We start from the raw sequence: 27115 nt of genomic DNA, 5'->3' as shown, positions 1-27115 counted from the left end.
AGCAGTTTGGTCCCATAAGACCTTACAACAAATTTCCATTTATTTTTAAAAGAGACCAAATGTTTCTGGGAAATATGTTCTTTCATTTGCTTTGTGTTAGCTGTACAAAGTGTTCTCACAGTACATTTTTCGTGTAAAATACACAAAATTCTTTCTTTTGCTGTGTCTATGGTATCAACTATTTCATTCACTTTTAATTGTTGATCATTCAGGGATAGTGTAGTGAGACATCTAGGCAGTGAAAACAAATGTCATCACCACCCTCCCTAAAACATTCAAACTGTACCTCAGCTGACAAGGTGATGCTAACCATCTTTTTTGATATCCAAGGTCTGATACTCATCAAATTCCTCAAGCGTGGAAGAACCATTAACAGTGACATGTACTGTGAGACACTCTGTAGCTAACACAAGTCCATCAAGAGCAAATGGCCTGTGATGCTTGCAAATAAAGTGCATCCACACATCTCCAAGATCACACAAAGTGTAATGGCCTACTTCAAGTGGGAGCATCTTGAACACACACTCTACATCCCAGATACATTGCCTTGGGACCTCCATGTGTTTGGTCTACTAAAAAAATTCTCAAAGGGATGCGCTTCAACTCTGATGATGAACTGAAGAAAACAGTGGAGGACTAGCTCCTGTCACAGCCACATCAATTCTGGAAACAGGGAATCCTTTGGCTTGTGAAACAGTGGGTTAGTGTGCTCAGGCCTGTGGTGATTACTTTTGAATAAAGACTTCAACTATACACACAGTGTTCTTTCATACCTTTTCTTCTGAACATTCCTCATACACATACCACTGACAGGTATTTTTGCACAACACATGTGTCATGTAAGTGAGAACAGGTACAGAATATGGAGCTCACAGCACAACATATCAAATAAAAGGCAGAATTGTAATAAAACCACTTGTATGAACAACTGAGAAAAATTCATTTAGCCCTCTGGAAAGCATAAAAACCAGCTTTGTACAGGCAGTACCTTTGACCCTGACACCCATACAAGCCCAACACATGAGCCACTAGCACAATCAATTGTTGGATCTGAATGGAGGGCAGCCAGTCTGTCTCATCCACTTCCAACTAGTGCTATGCTGGCTGCTATTGTTTTTGTCTAAATAGAGCACTGAAATACTGAACTCATTTTTACACTACCAGCTCTCATTTGGATAAATGATTCTGGATGGATTGTAAGGCTGTTCATAACTATCGTGTGCCTGAAACTTCCTGGCAGATTAAAACTGTGTGCCGGACTGAGACTCGAACTCGGGACCTTTGCCTTTCGCGGGCAAGTGCTCTACCGACTGAGCTACCCAAGCACAGCTCACGCCCTGCCCTCACAGCTTTACTTCTGCCAGCACCTCATCTCCTACCTTCCAAACTTTACAGAAGCTCTCCTGTGAACCATGCAGAACTAGCACTCATGAAAGAAAGGATATTGCGGAGACATGGCTTTGCCACAGCCTGGGGGATGTTTCCAGAATGAGATTTTCACTTTGCAGCAGAGTTTGCACTGATATTTTCATATCAGCGCAAACTCCACTGCAGAGTGAAAATCTCATTCTATTGCGGGCTTGCTTCTTAGACTCAACTTGGGCAGTGCTGCAAAAGTATTTATTTCCTTACTTGTGACTTCATGAACCATATTCTCGAATTTGTGTCTCAGCTTTTTTAGTATTTGATCTATAGGGGTCATAAACCACGACATACTGCAAGAGTTTCACATACCTGAGAAAATTATCATCATAAGCAAGTATGGTCTGACCCTTCGGACATAAACAATGCAATAGCATTGCATTGCACAGGTAACAGATCTTAATTTGGGGATCACTCTTGTGCTTGCTGTTGTGCTTAAGACAAGACAGCATCATTTAGTTATCTATGTTACCTGTGAATTTTGTACACTCATGTTCACAAACAAAAACACCTTGAATGACCAGAGATGGGATGTTCATGTTCACAGGCCATTTACATTAGTATGTTGTGCAGAAATTATTAGCATTTCAGTCATCTTGGTTCAGAAAGTGTCCTGTTGCCTAGTAGACACAGGGTTCGCCATGGGCCCTGCTAATTTGTTACATGCATGATGGCTTCAGCACAGATAAGGAATGAATAGCATCATGTGGTATAGCCATCCATGCTGCACTGACCTAGTTCCAAAGTTCATCTGTGGTGTTTGGCATCAGGTCACAGAGCTGCACCCATCATTTCTCCATGTCCCACACATTTTTGATTGGTGAGAAGTCTGGTGATCTGGAGCGCCAGAGCAAAAGGCTTGCATCCTGTAACACCAAGAGGAAATGTGTTCATGCAGTGGGTGTGCATTGTATTGATGAAAAATGGCATTAGGGGTGTTGTGCAGAGGGGTACGGCTACGGGCCATAAGATGACATTCACGTGGGTCACATCGGCCACAGTGCCCTCCACATGCACCAACTGTGATTTGTGGTTCTGCCCAATAGCACCCCACACCTTAAGGCCTTGAGTTGGTACTGTATGTCTTGTGTGAAAGCAGTCATTATGATGCCGCTCCCCCTGTGTGTGGCAAACCAAAATGTGGGCATCATTTTCAAACAAACAGAATCTGAATTCATCTGAGAACACTATCTGTTACCATTCCTGTCCCCCAGTGATGTCATTTGATATATCACTGCCACCTAGCATTTTTCTGCACATTTGTCAAAGGTAGACAGAGAAGTGGATGATGCACATATAACCCATGCTGTAGCAAATAGCAACAAATTGTCACCCCTGATAGTATATAATGTGTTGCCCCAGAGCTAAGGATGATACAGATCTGTCCTGCAATGTCATTTATATAAGGTGTCTATCTTCTTGGGAGGTGGTCTGGGTCGTGCAACCAGGCCCATCTCGTCATATTCTATGGCCTTCCATGAACCATTCTGCGTGCACCCGTTGCACTGCTGAAACACTTCATTCCACATCAGTAGCAATTTACTGGTCAGATATATCACATTCTCTTGTGCCAATAATGCACCCTGTTTCTCACTGATTTAACAGTACGGTTCACACATACATCTGCAAGGCATCCTACACGTCTACTCAAGTCATACTGATCCGTGAAATACTAGAACAGCGAAGGAAGCTTCAGAACGTGAGACAGATGGGCGAAGCTGAAAACTATAAAATGTTAAAAAAGAAGTATAGAAAAACAATAAGAGAAGCGAAAGCAAGAGCAATTGACACCACTATAGCGAACTCAAAAACCAAGGCAAAGGCAGCTTGGAATGCAATGAATGCTGAAAGAAAGGAAAAAGATGGGTCAAACAAAGAAGAAGGTATTAGGTCAATTAAAATAGACAACACAGTGGTCACAGATAGTATGGAAATAGCAAACATACTGAATAATAACTATATCAGTGTAGTAGAAAACCTAAAATTGGAAAGAAATAGTCAAAAACAGAAGGGTATTAAGCTACCAGAAAGATCATGCAGTACTATGTTCTTAAGACCAGTCACAGAAGATGAATTACGGAAAACTATACAGAAACTGAAGTCCAAGAAATCATCTGGTGATGATGAAATATCAAATCATGTAACAAAGCTGGTATGTGAGGAGATAATAACACCACTGAAGAACATAGCAAACTGTTCTTACAGAGATGCAATTTTTCCAGAAAAACTGAAGATAATGAAGGTAGTGCCAGTGTACAAGAAAGGGTGTAGGGATGATCCCAACAACTACAGACCAGTTTCACTGATATCAGGTTTCTCAAAAATCCTAGAAATGCTTATGTATACCAGATTAGTTAACTATTTGGACAAACATAACATTCTCATGCCCTCATAACATGGTATCAGAAAGGGTAAATCTACAGAATCAGCAATTGTCAGTCTAACAGAATACATTTTACAGTCCTTGGATGAGAAAAAGGTTGTCTCTGCAATGTTTCTGGATCTTTCAAAGGCATTTGACACCATTGACCATGAAATTCTGATACAAAAATTAAGCAACTATGGCATTCGGGGGCAACCAGGTGAATGGATAAAATCATACTTGTGCAACCACAAGCAGTATGTATCATTAGGAAACTCGTACCAATCAGAAACCAAATCCATCAAATATGGAGTGCTTCAGGGTTCGGTAATGGGGCCATTGTTATTTAAAGTATTTGTTAATGATATAGGTGTTGAGGAGGAAGAAAAGAAAATATTGTATGCTGATGACATGACAATACTAAATAGTGACCAAAATATGGAACAGCTCGAGAGAAGAGCATACATATCTGCAAATGTCACAGCTCAATGGCTGTTGGAAAATGAACTGGTTATAAATCTAAAAAAGACTAGGTATGCACTGTTTAAAAACAAGGAAAAGGCTGTAGACATGGATTTAGAGGTTGATGGAACAAGACTGGAAGAAGTAGAATCTTCTAGATTCTTAGGTATTCTTGTGGATAATGAACTGAAATGGAAAAAAAAACATATTAATAATGTCTGTAAGAAACTGAGCTCTGTCATATTCTTAATGATGCAGCTATCACAGTATTCAGACAAGAACCTTCTGTGTACAGTGTATCATGGACTTTTTGAACCATACTTACAGTATGGAGTGACTGTGTGGGGAAACTCAAACAAACAAGAGACAAAACAAGTGTTCACATTACAAAAAAAGAGCAATTAGGACCATTTTAAGAAGAAAGACCTCTGAAACATACAGAAACTGTTTCAAGAATTTAAATCTCTTAACTTTTTCATCATTGTATATATACAAAACAATAATGTACATCACAAAAGGTAGTGAGGACTGGATTACAAATGCTAGTGTACACACCCCCAATACAAGAAAGAAGAATGAAGTACAGAGCATACCCCACAGACTGGCAATGCTAGAAAAAGGACCCCAGTACTTTGGTATCAGACTACTAAGAAGTCTGCCCAAAACCCTGCGAGATAGTGTACTTCACAAAGACTTTCCAAAGAAACTTAAAGACTATCTCATTGAAAAAGAATTTTACAGTGTTGCAGAATACTTATTCCATTAAATTTGTATATATTGTTACTCATTATCAGTAATGTAAAAATGTAAGCTAAAGGTGTAGAAAAATAAGTGATAAGGAATGTTAACACTTTGACATGTCCTATATTACACGTAAATTTACTGTACACAATGTAATCTTACAGGATCAAATAAAATTCAATTCAATTCTGCTTATAGCAACAACAAGAGCCACAGGCATATTTTACTGGCAGGTGGTGGTGTGCTGTGATATTGATGTTGACCTTGAACCTGTGGGTTGACATGGTTCAAATGACAATCATTCCTGCAGAACATACTAATGTGCACATCCTGTGACTATGAATATCCTATCTCTACTCGTTCAAGGTGTTCTGTTTTCTTTCTGAACATAAATGTATAACTTAAAAGTTGGAAAATAAATCCCTGCCAGTGCAGACAAAAACTTCTTGATTACTTGTGATTCTGTAAGAGTGGGCTGGACTCTGTCACCTACTATATTCTGAAACCACATTGATTTTATGACAGTTTACACTTGCACTTCAACATTTATGTTACAATGTTCTTTGCACAACAGGATCATCAGCAATGGAAATGATTGAAGTAAATAACGCAATACTATCATCTTTTAAAAAGTTATTTTCAAGCTCTCAGACAGTAAGAAAACACACAATGATACACAGAATGACTCAGTCCCAAGCAAATTTCAATCTCTGCCAGAAACAACTACAGTTGAGCCTATAGCAGCTACATTTGTATATTAGTGTCCCTCATAAAAGGAGTATCAAAATAAGGATTACAAGATAAGAAACTATGTTATATATAACTAGATAGTATTCAATCATTATTACAAAGACAAAGAATAAAGTGAAACTTAAAACAGTATTCATTAATCTAAACCTCAGAGAAATGTTTTAACACATATATTTGTAAATTTTAATCAGTAGGGTTGTGATATAGTGCAGGACATAAATGCTACAATTAAAGTAAATAACTTACTGTACTCAGTCCATCAGTAAATAAAGAAAATGTGACAATTATGACATCATCTCTGCTCAGGGTGTCTTTTGAAAGTAATTGCATAATAAATTGGTATTTTTCTTCCACTCTGTTCTCCATTTCAAGTAATGTTTTCACTTTATTGATGGTTTCTTCAACATATTTCTCTGTTGTCCTGAAATAATGAAATTACCAATTATATTATGGCTAAATTGTTAATTGATAAACTATACAGATTAATAGAAAGAAAAGTTTTGTGACTCGCCGATCTTTCAAAGTGCCGCTGCGCAGTTATGTGCATCCTGTACATGCGGCGCTGTCTGCCAGGGATGCAGCAGCAGCGCCACCTAAGCGGCCAGCCAGCCAGTGGCAGGTAGACTTGGACTCAGTTATGATTTGACTGTTAAAGTGTACACATCTTACTCTGTTTAATTGATCTGTGACTTTCATGTTTTGTGTCTTCCTTGAAATATATTTGTTCAACTTGAAGTTATTACAATTGGCAACGAGGTAGTGACTTTTCTTTTCCATCGTTGACCCACATGTTTCCATGGCTACTTTAGAGCAACTTTTGCCAGGTCTCTTTGAACAGCAAACGCTTCTCACAAATGCTATTCGTGATTTCGTCGCGGCATCAAATGCGGGGCGTCTCTCGTCATTGTCTCTACCTCCTTTTCCTCCTTACAACGAGACAGCAGAAGACTGGTCTGATTACCTAAAATGTCTTTGACAGCACTTCTTGGCATTTCATGTCATGGATGAACAAACATGTAAATCTCTGTTCCTTTCATGGATTTCACCTCAAATGTATTGGTTGTTGTCGCAATTGGCTCCTTTGAAAGATACTGCGTCTTTGTCCTTTGCTGAAATGTGCTCACTTCTGTCCATCTATTTTCAAAAGCAAACCCATGTGGTAGCCTCTCATGTTGCCTTTTATTGTTGTCAAAAACAACCGAATCAATCCTATCGCGCTTGGGCTGCTGAAATTCACGGCCTCAGTAGAAAGTGTCAATTTGTTACTGAAGTTCACAAAGCATCTTACGCTGATTCCCTGGTACGGGATGCTATTATCTGAACAGAGCCCAACAAAGAAGTTAGGCAACATGCCCTTCAGTTGGCAAATCCGACTCTAGATGAAGTCCTATCCATCACTCAGTCTTTTGAAATTTCTCACGCCACTGGAGTGCAATAGAGGCATGGGGCAACGTTGGGGAAATACAATCTCAGTGCGATGTTGACGAAGTGTGTGGCATGTCCCCACCGGCCGACATGGCCGCAGTACACTCCCAAGTGCATTCTCGGCCTAACTGTACACAAACCTCTAAGAAACTGCAGCAAAACTCATGGCAACTCCTTTCATGTCCACAGTGTTTTACAAAACATTCATAAGAAGATTGTCCACAATGTTGGGCCGTGTGTCACAAATGCAAAAAAAAAAAAAAAAGGGTCATGTGTCATCCGTTTGCAACTCCGACCGCATACATGATGTTCATGAACATGACGCTAATTCCGATTCTGTGTTGTCTGTCAACTGTACTTCTTCCCTTTCAGGGAAATTATTCCTCACTGTCCAAATACTTGGTCGAGATGTTCGCATGCAGGTGGATACTGGTTCTGCTGCCACTATCATCAGTTCTCAGACGTATCTTCAGTGGGGTTCTCCAATACTGTCACCTGTCACTAGGAAATCACAGACTTACAATAAACAGAAGATTTCTCTCTTGGGACAATTTGATGCTGAGGTATCTTACAAATCTGTCGTTCACACTGTTCCCATATTTGTGGTCGACCATAGTAACGCGGAAAATCTTTTTGGTTTCGATGTCTTTCACGTTTTTGGGTTCTCTATACATGACTCTGTCAATATCGTCTCTGATGTTATTCCTTATGCTCAATTGGATTCCTTGTCGACGACATTTTTGTCCATTTTTTTTCCTGGGTTAGGCCGTGCAAATGACTTTGAAGCTCATATCATGCTCAAACCCACTGCTCAGCCTAAGTTTTCTTGGACTTGGCCCATTAACTTGCACCATGAACATCAAACAAAAAGTAGCACATTGTTATACTCAAGTTGAGCTTGAATGAGCTATCTGTATTCATTACTTAGGAGAAGAAGAACTTCTCAGCTGAGATCACTATAAACAACTTTATTGTAGATAACCAGTTTCAGTAAAACTAAGTTACCATATACACATATTCATAAAGGTTATTACAAACAGCTTGTGTCAGCTGCACACTAAATTTTTCCATTGAATTTGCAGATGCATAAAATATGAAATGAGTGATCAGTTGGCAAGTCAAAATTAAAATTACTATGTACATCAGAATTCGCCAAAACATCATTCCAATAACACAACATGTCATGCCTATCAGAGCAGCTCAACACAGTTAGTCTTCTTGCACCCTCGTAGGCATGACATGTTATGTTATGGGAACGATGTTTTGACGAATTGTGATGTACATAGTAATTTTAATTTTGACATGCCAGCTCATTGCTCATTTCATGTTTTATGTACCTGGAAATTCAATGGAAACATTTAGTGTGCAGCTCACAAAAGATGTTTGTAATAACCTTCATGAAGCCCAGCTAAGAAGCTCTTCTTCTCATAAGAAAAATGGCACATCACAAAAATTCGCACCATCAAAATCAAAGGTGAATTCCTTGGGATTTACAAACCATGCAGGATGTTCAGCTAGGTATCCATTCTTAAAGAATGCATATACACTCCTGGAAATTGAAATAAGAACACCGTGAATTCATTGTCCCAGGAACGGGAAACTTTATTGACACATTCCTGGGGTCAGATACATCACATGATCACACTGACAGAACCACAGGCACATAGACACAGGCAACAGAACATGCACAATGTCAGCACTAGTACAGTGTATATCCACCTTTCGCAGCAATGCAGGCTGCTATTCTCCCATGGAGACTATCGTAGAGATGCTGGATGTAGTCCTGTGGAACGGCTTGCCATGCCATTTCCACCTGGCGCCTCAGTTGGACCAGCGTTCGTGTTGGACGTGCAGACCACGTGAGACGATGCTTCATCCAGTCCCAAACATGCTCAATGGGGGACAGATCCGGAGATCTTGCTGGCCAGGGTAGTTGACTTACACCTTCTAGAGCACGTTGGGTGGCACGGGATACATGCGGACGTGCATTGTCCTGTTGGAACAGCAAGTTCCCTTGCCGGTCTAGGAATGGTAGAACGATGGATTCGATGACGGTTTGGATGTACCGTGCACTATTCAGTGTCCCCTCGACGATCACCAGAGGTGTACGGCTAGTGTAGGAGATCGCCCCCCACACCATGATGCCGGGTGTTGGCCCTGTGTGCCTCGGTCGTATGCAGTCCTGATTGTGGCGCTCACCTGCATGGAGCCAAACACGCATACGACCATCATTGGCACCAAGGCAGAAGCGACTCTCATCGCTGAAGACGACACGTCTCTATTCGTCCCTCCATTCACGCCTGTCGCGACACCACTGGAGGCGGGCTGGACGATGTTGGGGCATGAGCGGAAGATGGCCTAACGGTGTGCGGGACCGTAGCCCAGCTTCATGGGAGACGGTTGCGAATGATCCTCGCCGATACCCCAGGAGCAACAGTGTCCCTAATTTGCTGGGAAGTGGCGGTGTGGACCCCTACAGCACTGCGTAGGATCCTACGGTCTTGGCGTGCATCCGTGCGTCGCTGCGGTCCGGTCCCAGGTCGGCGGGCACGTGCACCTTCCGCCGACCACTGGCGACAACATCGATGTACTGTGGAGACCTCACGCCCCACGTGTTGAGCAATTCGGCGGTACATCCACCCGGCCTCCTGCATGCCCACTATACGCCCTCGCTCAAAGTCCGTCAACTGCACATACGGTTCACATTCACGCTGTCACGGCATGCTACCAGTGTTAAAGACTGCGATGGAGCTCCGTATGCCACAGCAAACTGGCTGACACTGACGGCGGCGGTGCACAAATGCTGCGCAGCTAGCGCCATTCGACGGTCAACACCGCGGTTCCTGGTGTGTCCGCTGTGCCGTGCATATGATCATTGCTTGTACAACCCTCTCGCAGTGTCTGGAGCAAGTATGGTGGGTCTGACACACCGGTGTCAATGTGTTCTTTTTTCCATTTCCAGGAGTGTAGAATCAAATGGATGTAACAGGGTGATGAGACTTGATGGAATGTAATGGCATGCAACTGAATGTGAAACAGTCTGTCACAGAGCTTACTGTGCAAATGGGTGTCCTTTAAGATGTAGGTGCAAATAGTGTGATAATATGTTTTATAGGTGTGGAAAAAGACCAGCACCTAGAGACTGAATTTGTCCAATGGTTCCAGGTGGTATGAATTGCCATGTCACACACTTTTCAGGGGGAGTAGTTTGCTCTTAAGGTGTATGATTTTTATATGGAGACCAGGGATCAAGCAAAAGCAGGTTATTTTGACCAGCTGTTGGGCAAAAGCAGTGCCCATACCAGAGTTATAGTTCTCTTACACCCATTTTGCTGCTCTTGCTTGCTGTGACATACATTGAACCTACTGCCCTTACAAGATCATACACATGAGGAAGAATCATAGGGGACAGAGCATCTCCAACTTCTCAAATTTCTCACAGCACAATAAATTACTTTCCAGCCAATTTACTATCCCGATTTTATCAGCATAATTGTACATGAATGCATTCAGGCATTGATGTTAATTGATCTTGATACAACTCTCTTAGTACCTCTAATTTCCAGAGTTCCTTTCACATGCATTTCCTCTTCAGATCCTGATTGATCAGAGTTGAAAACAAATTCCTTACTGAACACTGGGATAAGCTTGTTTCTCTCATCTACAAATTTTCACACTGATAGCACAGTTTGCTGTACATCGCCAAGTTGATGCTTCATTTGAAATTTCATTATATTACACCTCCCAATTCTGTAGCACTGTTTGAAGTAATACAACCATCTATTGCTTCTCTTGAAATAATTGTAATCTATGTCAAGTGCAATTTGATGTGCATAGCGTAGTAGGTCACTATCGTGGACATCCTGCAATATGTATCAAGCCTCCTTGACATGCACCTTGCCCTCCCTTGAATATCCATAGTTTTTCTCATGCACTACACAGTCATACTGCTGTGAAGTTATTCGAAATCTGTTCATCATTGTGTTTCTACTATGCTATGGATGATCTTCCAAGTACATAATTATGTTTCTTACCTGCTCCATGGACAATAATTGTTCTTTACTACATTTCATTGGAGATGGGATTTATGGCTCCCTGTCAAACAAGGATGATGAACTATATAGCTCAACACCTATTTCAGTATCACTTTCACTTGCTAAATTTGTACCAATATTATTGTACTCCTCATCTTCACTTTCCACACTGTCAGTTGTATACGACACCACACATTGTGAATTGTGGTTTATTTCTCTCATAATGTACATAACACAAACCATTTGATTCAGGTAAAGGAGACACATCAAACTGTGCTAAAATTTCACCATAAGCAAAGAACAGCTGATGTTAACAAAAAGCATCATAATAATAATACATTCCTCTGGCCCCACACCACATTGCCACTAGCAGCCAATATTTTGGTTGCATATTAGTTAATATGTGGCGTGTTGAATGCTGTAAACATCTTTGGCCTTTTGCAACCTCATATGCAAGTGAGTATTGGATAAATTGGTTTGATCCTAGATGTCTGGTTTGTCCATCTTCCCGTGGGTTAGGGAAAGCAGCAGGGTTGTAACTGTGCACACCGAAGTTCCAATTCCTGCCTAAAGAGATGACCCAATCAGAATGGCCATTGTTCTAGCATGATTTAATATGTTTCATTTGCAAAATGTCTGCCTTGATGCCACCTACTCTGATCTAGAGCTCTCCTCACAGATGCCATCCAGCTGCAGCAAGGGACATCTGGCACACTAGCCAATATCAGGGGTCCTGTTGACCCAGGAAGACAGCCATCAATTCCTTGGTATACATAGAGAGCTATTACCACAGGTATCAGAAGTATGAGCCCTGTGTTGTCAGGGGGCTAAACTGAAAGGGTACATAATGAAACCACCATGTCATATTAGGTATGGCATTGGTTTTGACAAACAAATAAAAGCTTACACAGGTACTGTGCACAGATGATCTTTAACTTTGCAAGCAGCAGGCACTATTTACACATTTACATCTGCACCTATACTCTGCAAACCACTGTGAGGTACATGAAAGAGGGTACGTTCCACTGGAACAGTTATTAGGGTTTTTTCCTGTTCCATTCATGTATGGAGTGTGGAAAGAGTAACTGCTTCAATGCCACTGTGCATGCAGTAATTATTCTAATCTTATCCTCACAATCCCTGTGAGAGTGATACATAACTGGTTGTTGTATATTCCTAGAATAATCATGTAAGCGTGTTCTTGAAACTTGGTTAACAGACTTTCTCAGGATAATTTACATCTCTCTTCCAAGAGTCTTGCAGTTCAGTTCTTTCAGTACCTCTGTGACACTCTCCCATGGATTAAACGAACTTGTGGCCCTTCATGCTATCCTTCTCTGTATAATTTCAATATTCCTTGTTAGTCCTATCTGGTATGGGTCCCACACACTTGAGCAATTTGTTAGAACCAGATGCAAAAGTGATTTGTAAGTAATCTCCTCTGTAGATTGATTGCACTTCCAAAGTGTTCTGCCAATAAACTGAAAACTACTAACCGCTTTACTCACAACTGAACCTATGTGATCATTTGATTTCACAGCCCTAAAAAGTGTTACATGCAGGTATTTGTATGAGTTGGCCGATTCCAACAGTGATTCACTGATATTGTAATCATAGGATACAACATTTTTTTCCATTTTATTAATTGCACAATTTTACATTTCTGAACATTTAAAGCAATTTGCCAATCTTATGGTGTTCTTTCCTAGTCAGTCCACACCAGAGAAAATTTTGGAAACTGAAGGTCAAACCCAGAAGGGGACCACAAATAACTTCACCCAAAAGAAGGTAGTAAATGCAAGAACATTCCAATAATGGAAGGCAAAACCTATGGAATAGCCAGGTCAACAACAAAGGCTGCCACCATGGGCAAGAGGGCAAGAGAAGAAAGGAGAGTCAGTGGTGAGAGATTGCAGCACAGGAAGAGAAGGAGGTACTCCAACAGTCTGGGGTCCCATGCTCGCCATGCACATACTCATGGAGTTGAGAGCCTTCTGATGGGCTCTTTCTTTGGTCTCCCCCACCCCTTCCAAATCTACTTTACTGCTTTCCTCTTTGTTCTTAACTGCACTATTCATTCCATTTCTCATGCATGTTCCTCTCAACCTGTTTTTCTACTGCTATACTCTGCAAATGACTGAAGTGCATGACTGAGTGTATGTCCCATTACACCACATATTAGGGCTTCTTTCCCTTCCATTTTCATATGGAGAATGGGAAGAATGTCTGCTTAAAACTTCTGTTTGTGCACTAATAAGTCTAATCTTGTCTTTGCAGTCCATACATGAACAATGTATAGGATGCATCAGAAAGTTTCTAGATTCCTCAATTGAACTGGTTCTTGAACCTTTATACATAGGTTTCCATGGGATAAGGCAGACCTATCTTCAGGCATCTGCCAGTTTAGAGTTTACTGCATTTCCTTTACAGTCTAACTTGGGTGAAACAAACTTGTGGGGCTCACATCCAGGAGGACAACAGTTTAAACTTACACCCAGCCATCCAGATTTAGGTTTTCTGCAATTTCCCTAAATTGCTCCAGGCAAGTGGCAGGATGGTTCCTTTGAAAGCTGATTTCCTCCCCAACCCTTGACACAGTCCGAGCTTGTGCTCCACTGCTAATGACCTTTATGTTGATGGGATATAAATCCAATCTTCTTTCCTTTCTTTACTAATCATGTTGCCCTTCTTTGTATATGTTCAATGTCCCCATTTAGTTGTATCTGTTCAAACTCCCACACACGTGAACAATATTCTAGGGTGGGTTGCATCTTATCAAGATGTGACTGTATTTTTTAACAGTCCTTTTGAGACAGTACTTTATTATAGATAACTGCCTCAACTGTAAACAGTCCTATATTACTATTAAAACTGTGTGGCTGATCATTAATACACAACATGAACAGCAAAGACCCCAACACACTTCCTGGGATATGCTCTAAGTTACTTCTAGGTCTGTCAATGATGTGAGCTTGGAATTATGTAGATTAAGGGAGGAAAAAGAGACAGGGAACTGGAAAAAGGCAGCAAGCAAAGGGCAAAAAAGGGAAACAGTTGAAAAAACTCCAGAAATTCAATTAGTAAATCAGTTTGGCTTGCTATATGAAGTAGAGGAAGGGCCTCATCTAGATGTAATTGAAAGTAGGTTGAATCAAAATATTAGCTTAAAGAAAAAGGACAGGTCAGGATCAAACCACAATAGGAAAAGAATAATTCAGCTTATAGGCAGCAGTCATGGGAGGGATGTGGGCCAGCAGCTTCAGGAGAAATTAGGTGCAGGGTACCAGGTCACAAGTTTTGTGAAACCAAGTGCTAGCCTTAGCCAGGTGACAGAAAACTTAGGTCAGCTATGCAGGGACTTTGAGAAGGAAGACCAGGTAATTATAGTTGGGGGATCAGGAAAAAGCCTGGCTATGAATCCAAGATACAGTATCAGGAGTCACCTGGATAAAATAGGAGCAGAAACAGCACACAAATGAGGGGTTTGTGGAGGTCATTCAGCACCATGATCAGCCCTGGGTAAACACTGCTGTAAGGCATGTTAACACTGAGCTGAACAGGATGCTCAAGACACTGGCAAAATCTCATGTAAGTGTTGTTCCAGTAAATGCTATTGGTAGGTGGGGATACACTACACATGGAATGTACCTGAATAGGATGGGGAAAAGTAAGTTAGCTTCTCTATTAGCAGAAACTGTAAGGGGTGATCCCTGTGGTTAATGGGCCCAGGCAGACAAGTTTTTTAGGTTAAAGCAAAAGTCCAGACAGATGACAATCAAGATAAATAGAACAAAAGAAACTTCATGTACAATAAATAGGGGTAAATCTAAGGGCAGTATCAACATACTTCATCAAAATATCAGGGGAATAAAAAATAAAGTAGATGAGCTATCAGTGTGCATAGATGATCTCAAAAATAAGAATTGATATAATCTGTCTATCTGAACACCATGTAACTGTGGGCATGGATAGTGTCAGTATAAGTGGGTATAACTTAGCATCTTACCCTTGTAGATCTAGGATGGATAAAGAATGAGTTGCCATTTTCATAAAACACGGGTATAAATGCAAAATTGTAGAAGTAATCAAATTTTGTGTTGATCAGCACATTGAGGTTGTGCATGTGAACTTCAGCTAGATAATGTATTATTGATATTAGCAACAATGTACAGGTCCCCATCAGGAGACTGGGAGCTGTTCATAAAAAAGTTTGACTCCCTATTATGCTGTCTGTCAGACAAAAATCTGTGGCGATTTCAATGTAAACTTTCTAAGTAATTCTGATAGGAAAAGTGAACTAGAAGTTTTATTAACAACATATAACTTAGAATCAGTGATAAATTTCCCTCCACATACAGCTCAGGACAGTAGCATGCTAACAGATAATGTATTTGTACTGAAAGGGGATGTAAAACAAACATGTGCTTTCCCTGTGGTAAATGGATTGTCAGACCATGATGCACAACTGATTAACTTACAAAACCTAACAGGGTGTACAGCACAGAAACCATTAAGTAAAAGTGTGAGGTTGCTCAACCAGGTATCTATACAGCACATCAGAGAAAGCTTAAGAAATGTTAATTTGGGAGATGTATATAATGAGCCAAATGCTAATGATAAGTGCAAAATATTTCTTGATAAATTTATATCCCTCTTTGAACATTGTTTCCCAAAGAAAATTACCAGTGTAACACCACACACTTTTCAAAGAAACCTTGGATTACTACAGGTATTAAAGTGTCTTCAGAAAGAAAAAGAAAACTGTATGAGACAGCAAGAACTAGTAAAGATCCAGAAGTAGTTTTACACTATAAAAATTATTGTAACATACTGAGAAAAGTTGTAAGGAAATCAAGAAATATGTATGTTAGAGAATAAATTAACAACTCCGGCAATAAAATCAAATCAATATGGAATGTTGTTAGAAGGGAGACAGGAAAAGTAACCACTGGGGTAGGTAGTATTACTGTCAAAGAGAACGAGACCATCCTAACAACAGTGCACAAGTAGCTAATGTATTTAACAATCATTTCTTAAGTGTAGGAGAAAAAATTGGTGAGAACAGTTCAAAAGAAAAAGCTACGCAGTGAATGTAAGTGTCTGTTTCGAAAAAATTTAGTCAGATTATGTTTCACCTAACAACCTCTTGTGAAATAAGTAAAATTATTAAATCTCTGAAAAGTAAATGTTCTGTTGGAGTAGATGACATATCTAATAAGATATTAAAACAATATGGAGCAATTACAGCTGATGTTCTGAGTCACATATATAATGCATCACTAACTCCAGGTATTTTCCCAGACAGGTTAAAATATACCATTGTCAGGCCTCTCTACAAAAAGGGGGACACCACAGATGTCAATAGTTATCAGCCAGTATCTTTGTTTACAGCATTCTCAAAGATATTCAAGAAAGTAATGTACTCAAGAGTGGTTAGCCATCTCAACAGTAATCGGATACTTAGTAAATCACATTTCGGATTTAAAAAATTCTGTTCCACTGAGACAGCAATATACAGTTTCACTGTCCACATAATAGAGTCTTTAAATAGTAAAATGTCGACAATAGGAATTTTCTGTGACTTGTACAAAGCAATTGATTGTGTGAACTATGACACTATGTTACAGAAATTACAATTCTATGGTATAAATGGAATAGCATATGCGTGGTTTAAGTCATACCTACAGAACAGGAAGCAAACAGTTTCCTTATATGGGTCAAGTGATTAAAGTAAGTTTGCCACTTCATCTAACTAGGGTGAAATTACATTAGGTGTTGCACAGGGTTCAGTCATGGGTCCCCCTTCTGTTCTTGATATATGTGAACGACCTCCCTTCCTATCTCAAACAAGAAGCTGAACTGACACTGTTTGCTGATAATACAAGCATCATTATTAATCCAGTAAAAGAAAGTCCAATTGAAAATGATACAAATAAGGTCTTTTGGAAAAGTCATTAATTGGTTTTCTGCAAATGGGCTTGATCTAAATTTTGGAAAAAACAAACTACACCCAATTTTCTGCTGTAAAAAGTGCAGTCCTTCAATAAATATAACACATCAACAGAAGTCAGAAAACAGGGTAGAGCATACTAAGTTTTTGGGTGTACATATACATGACAATCTTAATTGGAAAATTCATATTTTCGATCTCCTAAAACAACTAGGTTCGGCAACTTTTGCCAATTTTGAGGATATAGAAATTAGTAAGCTAACATACTTTGCATACATTCACTCTCTGATGTCATACAGAATAATATTTTGGGGTAACTCAACATTTAGACAAAAAGTATTCACTGCTCAAAAGAAAGTGGTTAGAATAATATGTGGGGTTCATAGTCGCACATCTTGTAGGCACCTTTTTAAAAGATTGGGAATTCTTACAATAGCCTCACAATATACCTACTCATTAATGAAATTTGTTCGCAACGACATGGACCAGTTTAAAAACAACAGTGATATTCATGATTATAATACTAGAAAAAAGAAAGACTTACATTATCCTTTGCTCGACTTATCTTTGGCACAGAAAGGGGTAAAATATGCTGCTATAAAAATTTTTGACAAATTACCAGATGAGATAAAGGGTCTGACAGACAGCAGTAATAGCTTCAAAAATAAATTGAAATCATATCTTCTTGACAACTCCTTCTATACCATAGATGAATTCTTGAATAGGAATAAATAAATCTATAAATATAGTATGTAAATTTGTGCCATTTAAGGGAACGGGGTAAATAATAGAAATAATAATCTTTAACTCTGTTTCATATGTGCATTTCTTGTGCACTTGCCATGTTCCACATCATAACAGCTACCGTACCATGCGGTTGATCAATGGAACATGCAACCAACTAACTGACTAACTAACTAACTTTCCACCCAAATAACATACTGTGTCCCCCAAGTCAAGAAGTCCTGAATCCAATCACAAATTTTGTTTAATACCCCATATCATACTTCAATTAAAAAGTGTTGAGTGGTAGTGAATCAAGTGGTCTTCAGAAGTCAAGAAATATTGCATATACTTGACACATAAGAAATGTGCAAGTTGAGTTTCACATGTCTGATGTTTTCCAAATCAGTGCTGGTTGACATGGGGGAGCGCATTCTGTTTGAGGTATCTCATTATGTTTTAGCTCACAATATATTCAAAGAACCTACTATGGATAGATGTCAGTGATATTGGACAGTAGTTTTGGAGGTCACTTCTGGTACCCTTCTTGTAAAGATGTGTGACCCATGTTTATGTTCAGTTACTGGGCACACTCTTTTGTTTGAACAATCTATCATATATTATGGTTAAAATGGGAGCTAATTCAGCTGCAGATTCTATGCAGAATTTGCCATGGATTCAACTGGTTCCTAAGGCTTTTATTTAATTTTAACCAATTTAGTTGTTTCTCAAAGTCACTGACACTAACATCTATATCACAGGGGGCAACAGATCGCCTGTGGGCTGGATCCAGTCTGCAATTAGCTTCAGTCTGCCCCATGGAAGAAATTCACAAACTTCTACATCTACATTTATGTGATTACTCTGCTATTCACAACAAAGTGCCTGGTAGAGGGTTCAGTGAACCACCTTCATGCTGTCTCTCTACCGTTCCACTCTCGAATGGCATGCGGGAAAAACAAGCACTTAAATTTTTCCATTCAAGCCCTGATTTCTCTTATTTTCTTGTGATGATCATTTCTCCCTGTGTAGGTGGGTGCCAACAGAATGTTTTCACAGTCGGAGGAGAAAACTGGTGATTGAAATTTCATGAGAAGATCCCGTCGCAACGAAAAACGCCTTCGTTTTAATGATTGCCACTCCAATTCACATATCATGTCTGTGACACTATCTCCCCTATTTTTGATAATAAAAAATGAGCTACCCTTCTTTGTACTTTTTCGATATCATCCATCAATCCTACCTGATGTGGATCCCACATCGCACAGCAGTACTCCAGAATAGGGCGGACAAGCATAGTGTAAGCAGTCTCTTTGGTAGACCTGTTGCACCTTCTAAGTGTTCTGCCAATGAATCACAGTCTTTGGTTTGCTCTACCCACAATATTATCTAGCTGATTGTCCAATTTAGGTTGTTTGTAATTGTAATCCCTAAGTATTTAGTTGAATTTACAGCTCTCAGGTTTGTGTGGCTTATCGTGTAATCAAAATTTAGCTGATTTCTTTTAGTACTCATGTGAATAACTTCTCACTTTTCTTTATTCAGGGTCCATTGCCACTATTTGTCAACTAGGACTGCCTATCTTAATGTCATAATTTGTTTCTACATTCTTTCTTGTATTAATATTAGTAAATAATTCTTGTCCATTGTGTAAGTATTAGAACTTGCAACTGATGCAATGGGAGATAGTTTATACTGAATTAGATGCAACCAGTTGCTTTTATCAGCATTTATTTTTCCATGCTGACAATGCAAGACACCTGGCAACCCATCTTCAGATGTTTACATTTATTTGAGTGTCTTGAACATTGTTTCCTTACTAACAGCACTGCAGAATTTTGCAACAGAATTTTTTTACAACATATATTGTAAAAACATCATACTTAAGGATAAAATGTTGTTGATGCCTAAATAAATGTGAACAACTGACAATTAGGTGAACAAGCTTAAGTAAGTATGTAAAACAGGCCCATTGGTCACAAAATGTTGCCCATGCCTGATATATATCATTTATCTTTGTAGTGGTGTGGGAATTAAATGGAGGCAGTATAGCCAGATTTTCCACTGTAAAGGAACATTAGAGAGCATAGTTCAGCACTTCTTTTGCTTTGGTACATTCAGCTTCAGTTCATTTGTCAACCATGAGTGTCTGGGAACCAACTTCTAAGCCGCTGACAGCCTTTAACTATAACAATTGTTTCTGTTAGTTTTGGGAGGGGTAATTTGATAAATGTCTGCCATGGTAGCTGTTGAAGGCTTCACCAACTGCCCTTTTGACACCCAAACATGTTTCATTTACCATCTCTCCATATATAGACCTATGCTTTGTATTACACCTATGGTGCCGGAGTCACTGTTTCTTTAGAAGTTTCTTTACAGTGGCTACATACCATGGAGGATCCTGATCCATCACTATGAACTGTTTTAAATACATATCTATACAGTACTTGGTGAACCAATTTTCTAAAAGCAAGCCACAGTTTCTCTACATGTCCCAATCCAGGGCTGAAGTTTGTAAAGGTGCAGCCTCCTATAGCATTGCTTTTCTTCAACGGAAGTTATCGATACCAAAAATACTTTCTACATTTTAAACAGGTTAATATTATCTCAGCTGTTTTTCTAAAAGAATTTCATATCACTTTGTATACAATGTGGTATATTTCAGGCTAAAATGTATAAAAAGAAATCACTATTTTCATTGTTACTAGCTCTGTGTGTACAGCTAAAATTTCTCTTCTTTTAGAAACATTTGAAATTACGAAATATTCAGCAAACTTAAAATTCCCATTATTATATGCACAATCTGAAGGTAATTATTGAATTTATTTCTGGATTCATTTATAAAATAATAATAGAAATTAATAGTAAGTCATTTGTCAAGGAAACTTGTAAACTCTTTGGAATATTGTTAGTACTGCAGAATGGGGTAGTAGTGGGCACGCCTCTGATGTGATCAGTGATGTTTCTATGTTTAGCAATAATAATGTCATTTTTTTATTTTCAAGTGGAAATTGTAAAGAGAGTGTAATATAGAAAATTGTGATAGAATAAAAAATTACAGAAACAGAAATTATGGAGCAGGCTTACTTCAGCATTATCATGTCATTTGCAACCTACAATGTCAAAAGTGTCAGCCTCAAGAATCAACCCCTAGATGCGAAGAACTGGCGCCAACTATGAGAAAATAAGATAAGTAAAATTTTTTATTGTAAATCTTACTCCTCTTGAAGCTTATTAAAAGGGTTTATTTTGAAGAGTGACAATCAACAAATGATGTGAGGGAAGGTTAGATTACAAGTTCCTCATATAGATATGACACTAACACCTCTATCTATTATGAATGAAAAAAACACTTAACACTAGTGTAAAGCTATACAGTTGTAGACAATGGACTAATATTCCACAGATGTAGACACTTGTGCAATATTCCACAATTGTAGAATATCACACCATGGTCATGTGGTTTATCATACAGAATGTATAAAATATTCAACCAAGAACCCACAGAACAGTCTTCCTCTAGTTTACTGAACATATAAATCTTTGTACTTGTTTTAATTGTCCTTTGTACTTTGATAATAATTATTGCCAGAGCTGCTTCATGGTTAATAGTACCAATTTCACTGAAAGAGACCTGGTGTATTTGTTTCCCATATAAATGAGTGGGTTTCATATCTTTACTTCTCACTCTGTCTTCTTATTATCGCTGGAATGAAGCTGGCACAGTCATTACCAATGTCCTTTCATTGACCTCACACTCTCTCTGATGCCTCTCCCATTATCTTTGTCTTCCTGCATCCTCAAAACTGGTGAGTCCCTATGAGCCTGAGGTCTGCATGACCTGCACCACCTCCCCAACCTTCTCAGACCTATCTCTCTATCTTTTCTGAGAAAGAAATAATGGTTCTGAATGCTATGAATAGTTGTTTCTACTTTCAATAGGTTTAGGCAGTACTGGCATTTTGCCTCCTGAAGTTAAGAACTGTATCCATTCTCTCTCCATGCAATTCAATAAATATAACATCCTTCATGCTGAAGTAGATACTTATGTTGGAGCAACATGTAATGATTTGATGTTACAAGACAATACTCAACTCCCAATGACTCAGAAATCTCTTCAGCAGCGAACACTTCAGGGTATCCAATGTACAGCTTCATCTCCCAATACAAATTTTACAAACAATGTTTGGGATGTTCTAAGTAGGCACTGGTCACAGGTCTTCTACAGAGAGTGTTGTCATAATGAAGGTGATTGATTTGCATCTGTGATCAAAGTATTACATACAAGAAGAAGGGCAACATATTTCACCCAGAGGACCAATTATAAGACTAACACAGGTCACTAAATTTCACCAGAATCCTCCACACTGTCAGCAAAAGAGCAAGAAGCTACCATTGCAAATAAAATATGTAGCCACAATGTTAAGAAACTCTACTAACACAGGTTTAGCTGTTTGGAAAGTAATAAATAGCTTTAGCGATTGTAAGGACAGATCAACAAGTGATTTTACTATAAACCATAAAGGGCATATCATGAAATGTCAATGTCAGATTGCAAATGTTTTTAATGAGTACTTTTCTTCTGTTGGAAAAACTGTCAATGGCCATTTTAAGACTCTTCAGCATAGATATAGGAGCATTCCAATCAAACAAAGTATATACTTGGCCCCAACCAATAACAAGGAAATCAAAAACATAGTAATGCCATTAAAAAATACAAAATCAGCAGGCTATGATGGATTGTCTATCAGTACGCTGAAAAGGTGCATAGACAACATATCTGATGCCATGGCCACAGCAGTAAATGATTTAATTGCATCAGGTTGTTTCCCAGACAGTCTAAAGACAGCACAAGTAACCCTGATTCACAAGAAAGGTGATAAATCTAAAACTGAAAACTACCGCCCCAACTCAATCTTACCTGCATTTTCTAAGGTAGTTGAGAAAGTTATTTATACTACACTAATGACATTCCTGAGTCAACACAATTTAATATTTGAAAATCAGAATGGCTTTATGAAAAACAAGTGAACATCAGTAGCAGCAGCACAATTAATAGACAAAATAATAACGGCCATAGAGAACAAGGAGTACGTACCTGGAGTGTTCCTTGATCTAGAAAAAGCTTTTAGATTGTGTCAGCATTACCATATTACTTGACAAGCTGTGGAACCTGGGTATCAGAGGAACTGGCTATGAGCTAATAAAATCGTATATGAGCAATAGAAAACAATTTGTCTTGCTTAAAACAAACTGTGGGTCTTACAAATCTAAAATTACAGATTTCAAATATGGAGTGCCTCAAGGTTCTGTCTCGGGACCCCTTCTTTTCTTGATTTATGTTAATGATATACAGTATAGTTCTCCTAACTGTACAAAAATATTGTATGCAGATGACGCATCAATAGTGTGTAAACACAAAGACTATGAGAGTCTGGAGGTTCAGTGCAACAGTGTAACTAATGAAATAGTCAAGTATTTTAATGAAAGCCATCTAAATGTAAGTGCTTCAAAGACTGCAATGATGGAATTTAAGACAAGGAAACAAATAGAATTTGACATGAAATTATCCATAGGAAATGCCATTGTAAAAAAGAAAAAAATGGACAACTTTCTTGGGAATTACAATCCAGGACAGCCTCAAATGGGACATGCATATTGATTCCTTAGCATGTAAGCTGTTGAAGAATGTGTTTGCTATAAATATGATTAGCAAATATTGTAAGGACATGTGTGTACTAAAAACTGCTTATCATGCCATATTCTCATCTAACTTAAACTATGCTGTAGAAATCTGGGATGCAACAACTCAAGCCAACCTAAGTACATTATTAATACTACAGAAAAAAAGTTATCAGAATTATTTGTGGTGCCAAACCTCAAGAATCATGTCGGAATCTGTTCCCAAAATTAGGTGTGCTTACCATTATAGGTGTGTACATAATGAAAGTTATATTGCTTGTCAAAACAATAAATCCAAATTTCAACTGTGACCTGCACCAATATGATACAAGGCAAAACTTCAGATACCATGTAAATAGCCACAGAACAACTTTATATGAAAAAAATGCACTTCATGCTGGGCTGAAGCTAGCCAATGCCCTACCAAAAAGTCTCACAACCCTTGCTACTAACAAATTAAAAGATCAGCTAAAAAGAATTCTAATTGAAAACCCTTTTGATTCCCTAGACGAGTATTATATCTGTATGAAAAGTGCTTCATAAGTATGTCAAGCTCATAGTTTTAAGTAACCTACAACTAATATAATGTTGATAAAAACAATATTTTTAATATTGTGATTGTATACCACCAGATGTAAAATCCATCAAAATGTAAAATTTATTAATACAAACAAATCTTTAGTTTGTAATTTATAAACTGAAGTATTCAGAAGTATAATCTGTATGATGTCCTGAAACTGTATTATTTCTAGGGATTGTATTTGATTATTCAATGTTGAATAAATATTATTATTATTATTATTATTATTATCTATGAGGACTATGAGAATGACCTGTAGAGTCAGTAATTAAACATTTGGGAATCATCTTTTCAACATACTTAGTATAGCTATGCTCATGTGCCAAATTCTCAAGCATGGTGGTAATTGCATGCAATCAAGTTCTTTTTCAAAGAAATTGTGGCATTCACAGCCATGATGCAAACACAAAAACAATTTGTACGAAGACACAAATTTGCTGAAAAATAATGCAGGAAAGTTATAAATATTATAACTGATTTGACAATTTTGGTTGCAGCAACCATAATATCAGTTCAGAAGATGATCCAACAGGATACTGGATCATCATAGCTGGATTCAAAAGTTTTATGTGTAATGGACACAGACCAAAACAGATTATAGTTTAAAAGAAAATTTACAATCATTTACATCATTGCAATTATCTATGGATGTAAATTTAAGAGTTATGTTCTATAAAAGGATGGAAATGTTAAAACTTTACATGTAGTTCTGGTTCATGCATAGGGAACTTAGGACTGTAATCATGTAGAACATGGAGGGACTTCCCCCATAACAAAACTGACTTGGTAGCAAAAGGCTCCTTTGAGGCACAAGTTAGTCAGTGACCAGCATGCAAAGTGTCCACACCTTGTGCACTGAATGAGACAAGAAGAGCAGTAAGATTATACAATATAGCCTTGGATGTGGAAGCAATTTGGATTATTATTCAAGAAATAAATTGGTTAGCTTTGTACTATGAAAATTCAATACTAAGAAGAGAATTTCCAGAGCTTATTATACAGCAAGAGCCATGAATATTTCTTCTGCCTTTTTTGAGTAGCTATAGGAAATCACCACAGCCATCACCTTCATCTCAAATAATCAGCAGAGTACTGTATAAATGCATGGACCATTTGTGTGGTTTCTTATCCAGCAATAAGTTTGTGCTCTTTAAACTTTATGTTGACCATCCATATTTTATCCTTAGTCATTTACCTAACCAGTGTCCTATTCCAAGTGATGTGATACTCCCAAATATACTATTTTATTGAATTGAAAAGTAATTGATTTCTATAATGACAATTAATAATATTTGTGCAGTAGTAGATTTCTTTACCAGTAAATGAATTTCATTTTTGAAGTTCACAGAAGGATAATTAAGGTTTCACTGAAATATAATTGTCAAAGCAAAGATCTAAAGTGCTTTCCTTAAATGTTGTTCTTATTGAAGTATCAGTGTGGTATCAAAATTGTGATCAGTCAGAGCAGTTACTGAGTAGTGAACTTGAAGGGCCAGAGTAAGGAATACTGCTGTGCAGGTTTGTAATAATGTTTATATTTTCACGTGTTAATAGTTGAGAGTGTTTTTTGTATTGTGTTGAATCAAAACATGTTAGCTTTGACCTTAGTCAATAATACTGTAGTTTCTGGGGCCCCAAGCTAATTGTTGAGCCAATTTTGATCCCATATTACCATAACAGTACACATGAAATACAGTTATCAATTTTACGACAGTTGTGGGATTTAGTAAATAACTGGCTACAACTATTGAAACTATACTAGATTCAGGAACCACAAGTTTTGTTTATTCTGTAGCTAGTATAAAGAATTGAATGTTCCTTGAGAAAACAAACAGCCAATAGTAATCACAACAGAGAATATATGTATCTGAAAATGATTTCAATGACAGTATTTCCCAAAAATTAAGATGATAAAAGAACGTTATGTTCAAGTTAATACTACTCCATCATCAGCAGTTCTTTATGTGTAATGAGCATTTGATTCCCTCCTCTGTTATATGCATAGTAGGTATTACTCAGAGTCAGTTACTGACAAAAAGTTTAATATTACTTCTGTATTGATCCTGTCAGATAACTGGTGCAGGGCACATTCCCACCTGTTAACCAAGCAAAAATGCTTATTATTTTTTTGGGCATCAGTCTAACAAGGGAGTGGTCCAATTTCACATGTCAAAATGTACTCTGAAATTTTTCAAACAAGAAGCATACACTTAAAGAAAGGCACTGTTAAAAACTTAAGCTGCTAAGGTGCATTACAAGTATTTAAAAAAATGCTGAATTTACTCATTTCTGCTGCATAAAGAACTGCTTATAACAGTGGTTTGTACAGCTAACCACACCTAATGTGTGATACAGCAAATAAGGAGACACAGCCACAACATGGAAATGTAGTGCCACATAGTGCAAAGTCCAAAGTGCACACATGTGAATTTTGAGCACTTAAACCATACCTAAAACGTCTCAAATCATTGATTTTTTGAAAACTTGCAATTCATATTGACAGCTAAACTGTTGCAGATGTAATTGTTAGACTAGCAGAGGACAGAAAATCAAGGCAGTGCATATTACTTTACAGACAACTTCCATCAACTGGGACTTTAATTTGTTGACATGAAACATTTGATAACAGTTCCTGTAGTTTTCATGATAATTTTTGAATAATGTGTATTTTACTCACAATGAAACAGTTCTGTTTTTATTCGCTGTATTTATCAAAAAAAAAAAAATCTGAATAGGCTATTGGATGATGAAAATGAACATTTTTCTTACATCAAGCACACCTAACAAAAGAAAAATTAATGCATTGAGGCACTTCACAGTCATTGCAAGTTTCATGCAGACAGAACTGGAATGGAGTAATAAACTGTTGTGGGCACAGTTCTATATATCGTGCTGTGTACCAAGTGTACTCAATTAAATTCAGAGAATGTGGTGATGCAAACTGACAATGCTAAAATAACTGAAGTTTAAGAATACTGTTCCAC

General features: G+C 38.1%; 1 protein-coding gene across 1 annotated transcript in view; it reads right to left on the bottom strand.

Annotated features, from left to right (window-relative positions):
- The window catches only part of LOC126299529 (probable cytochrome P450 CYP44), a 233793-nt gene that overhangs the window by 97929 nt on the left and 108749 nt on the right, over nt 1-27115 (bottom strand). The window contains exon 6 of the mRNA XM_049991511.1: nt 5984-6158. Coding sequence (XP_049847468.1) covers nt 5984-6158 — 175 coding nt within the window. The remainder of the gene's footprint in view (nt 1-5983; nt 6159-27115) is intronic.

Source organism: Schistocerca gregaria, chromosome X, assembly GCF_023897955.1.
Source record: "Schistocerca gregaria isolate iqSchGreg1 chromosome X, iqSchGreg1.2, whole genome shotgun sequence".
Lineage (NCBI taxonomy): Eukaryota > Metazoa > Arthropoda > Insecta > Orthoptera > Acrididae > Schistocerca > Schistocerca gregaria.
The sequence above is the reverse complement of the archived record's forward strand: the minus strand, read 5'-3'. Positions and strand labels throughout refer to the sequence as shown.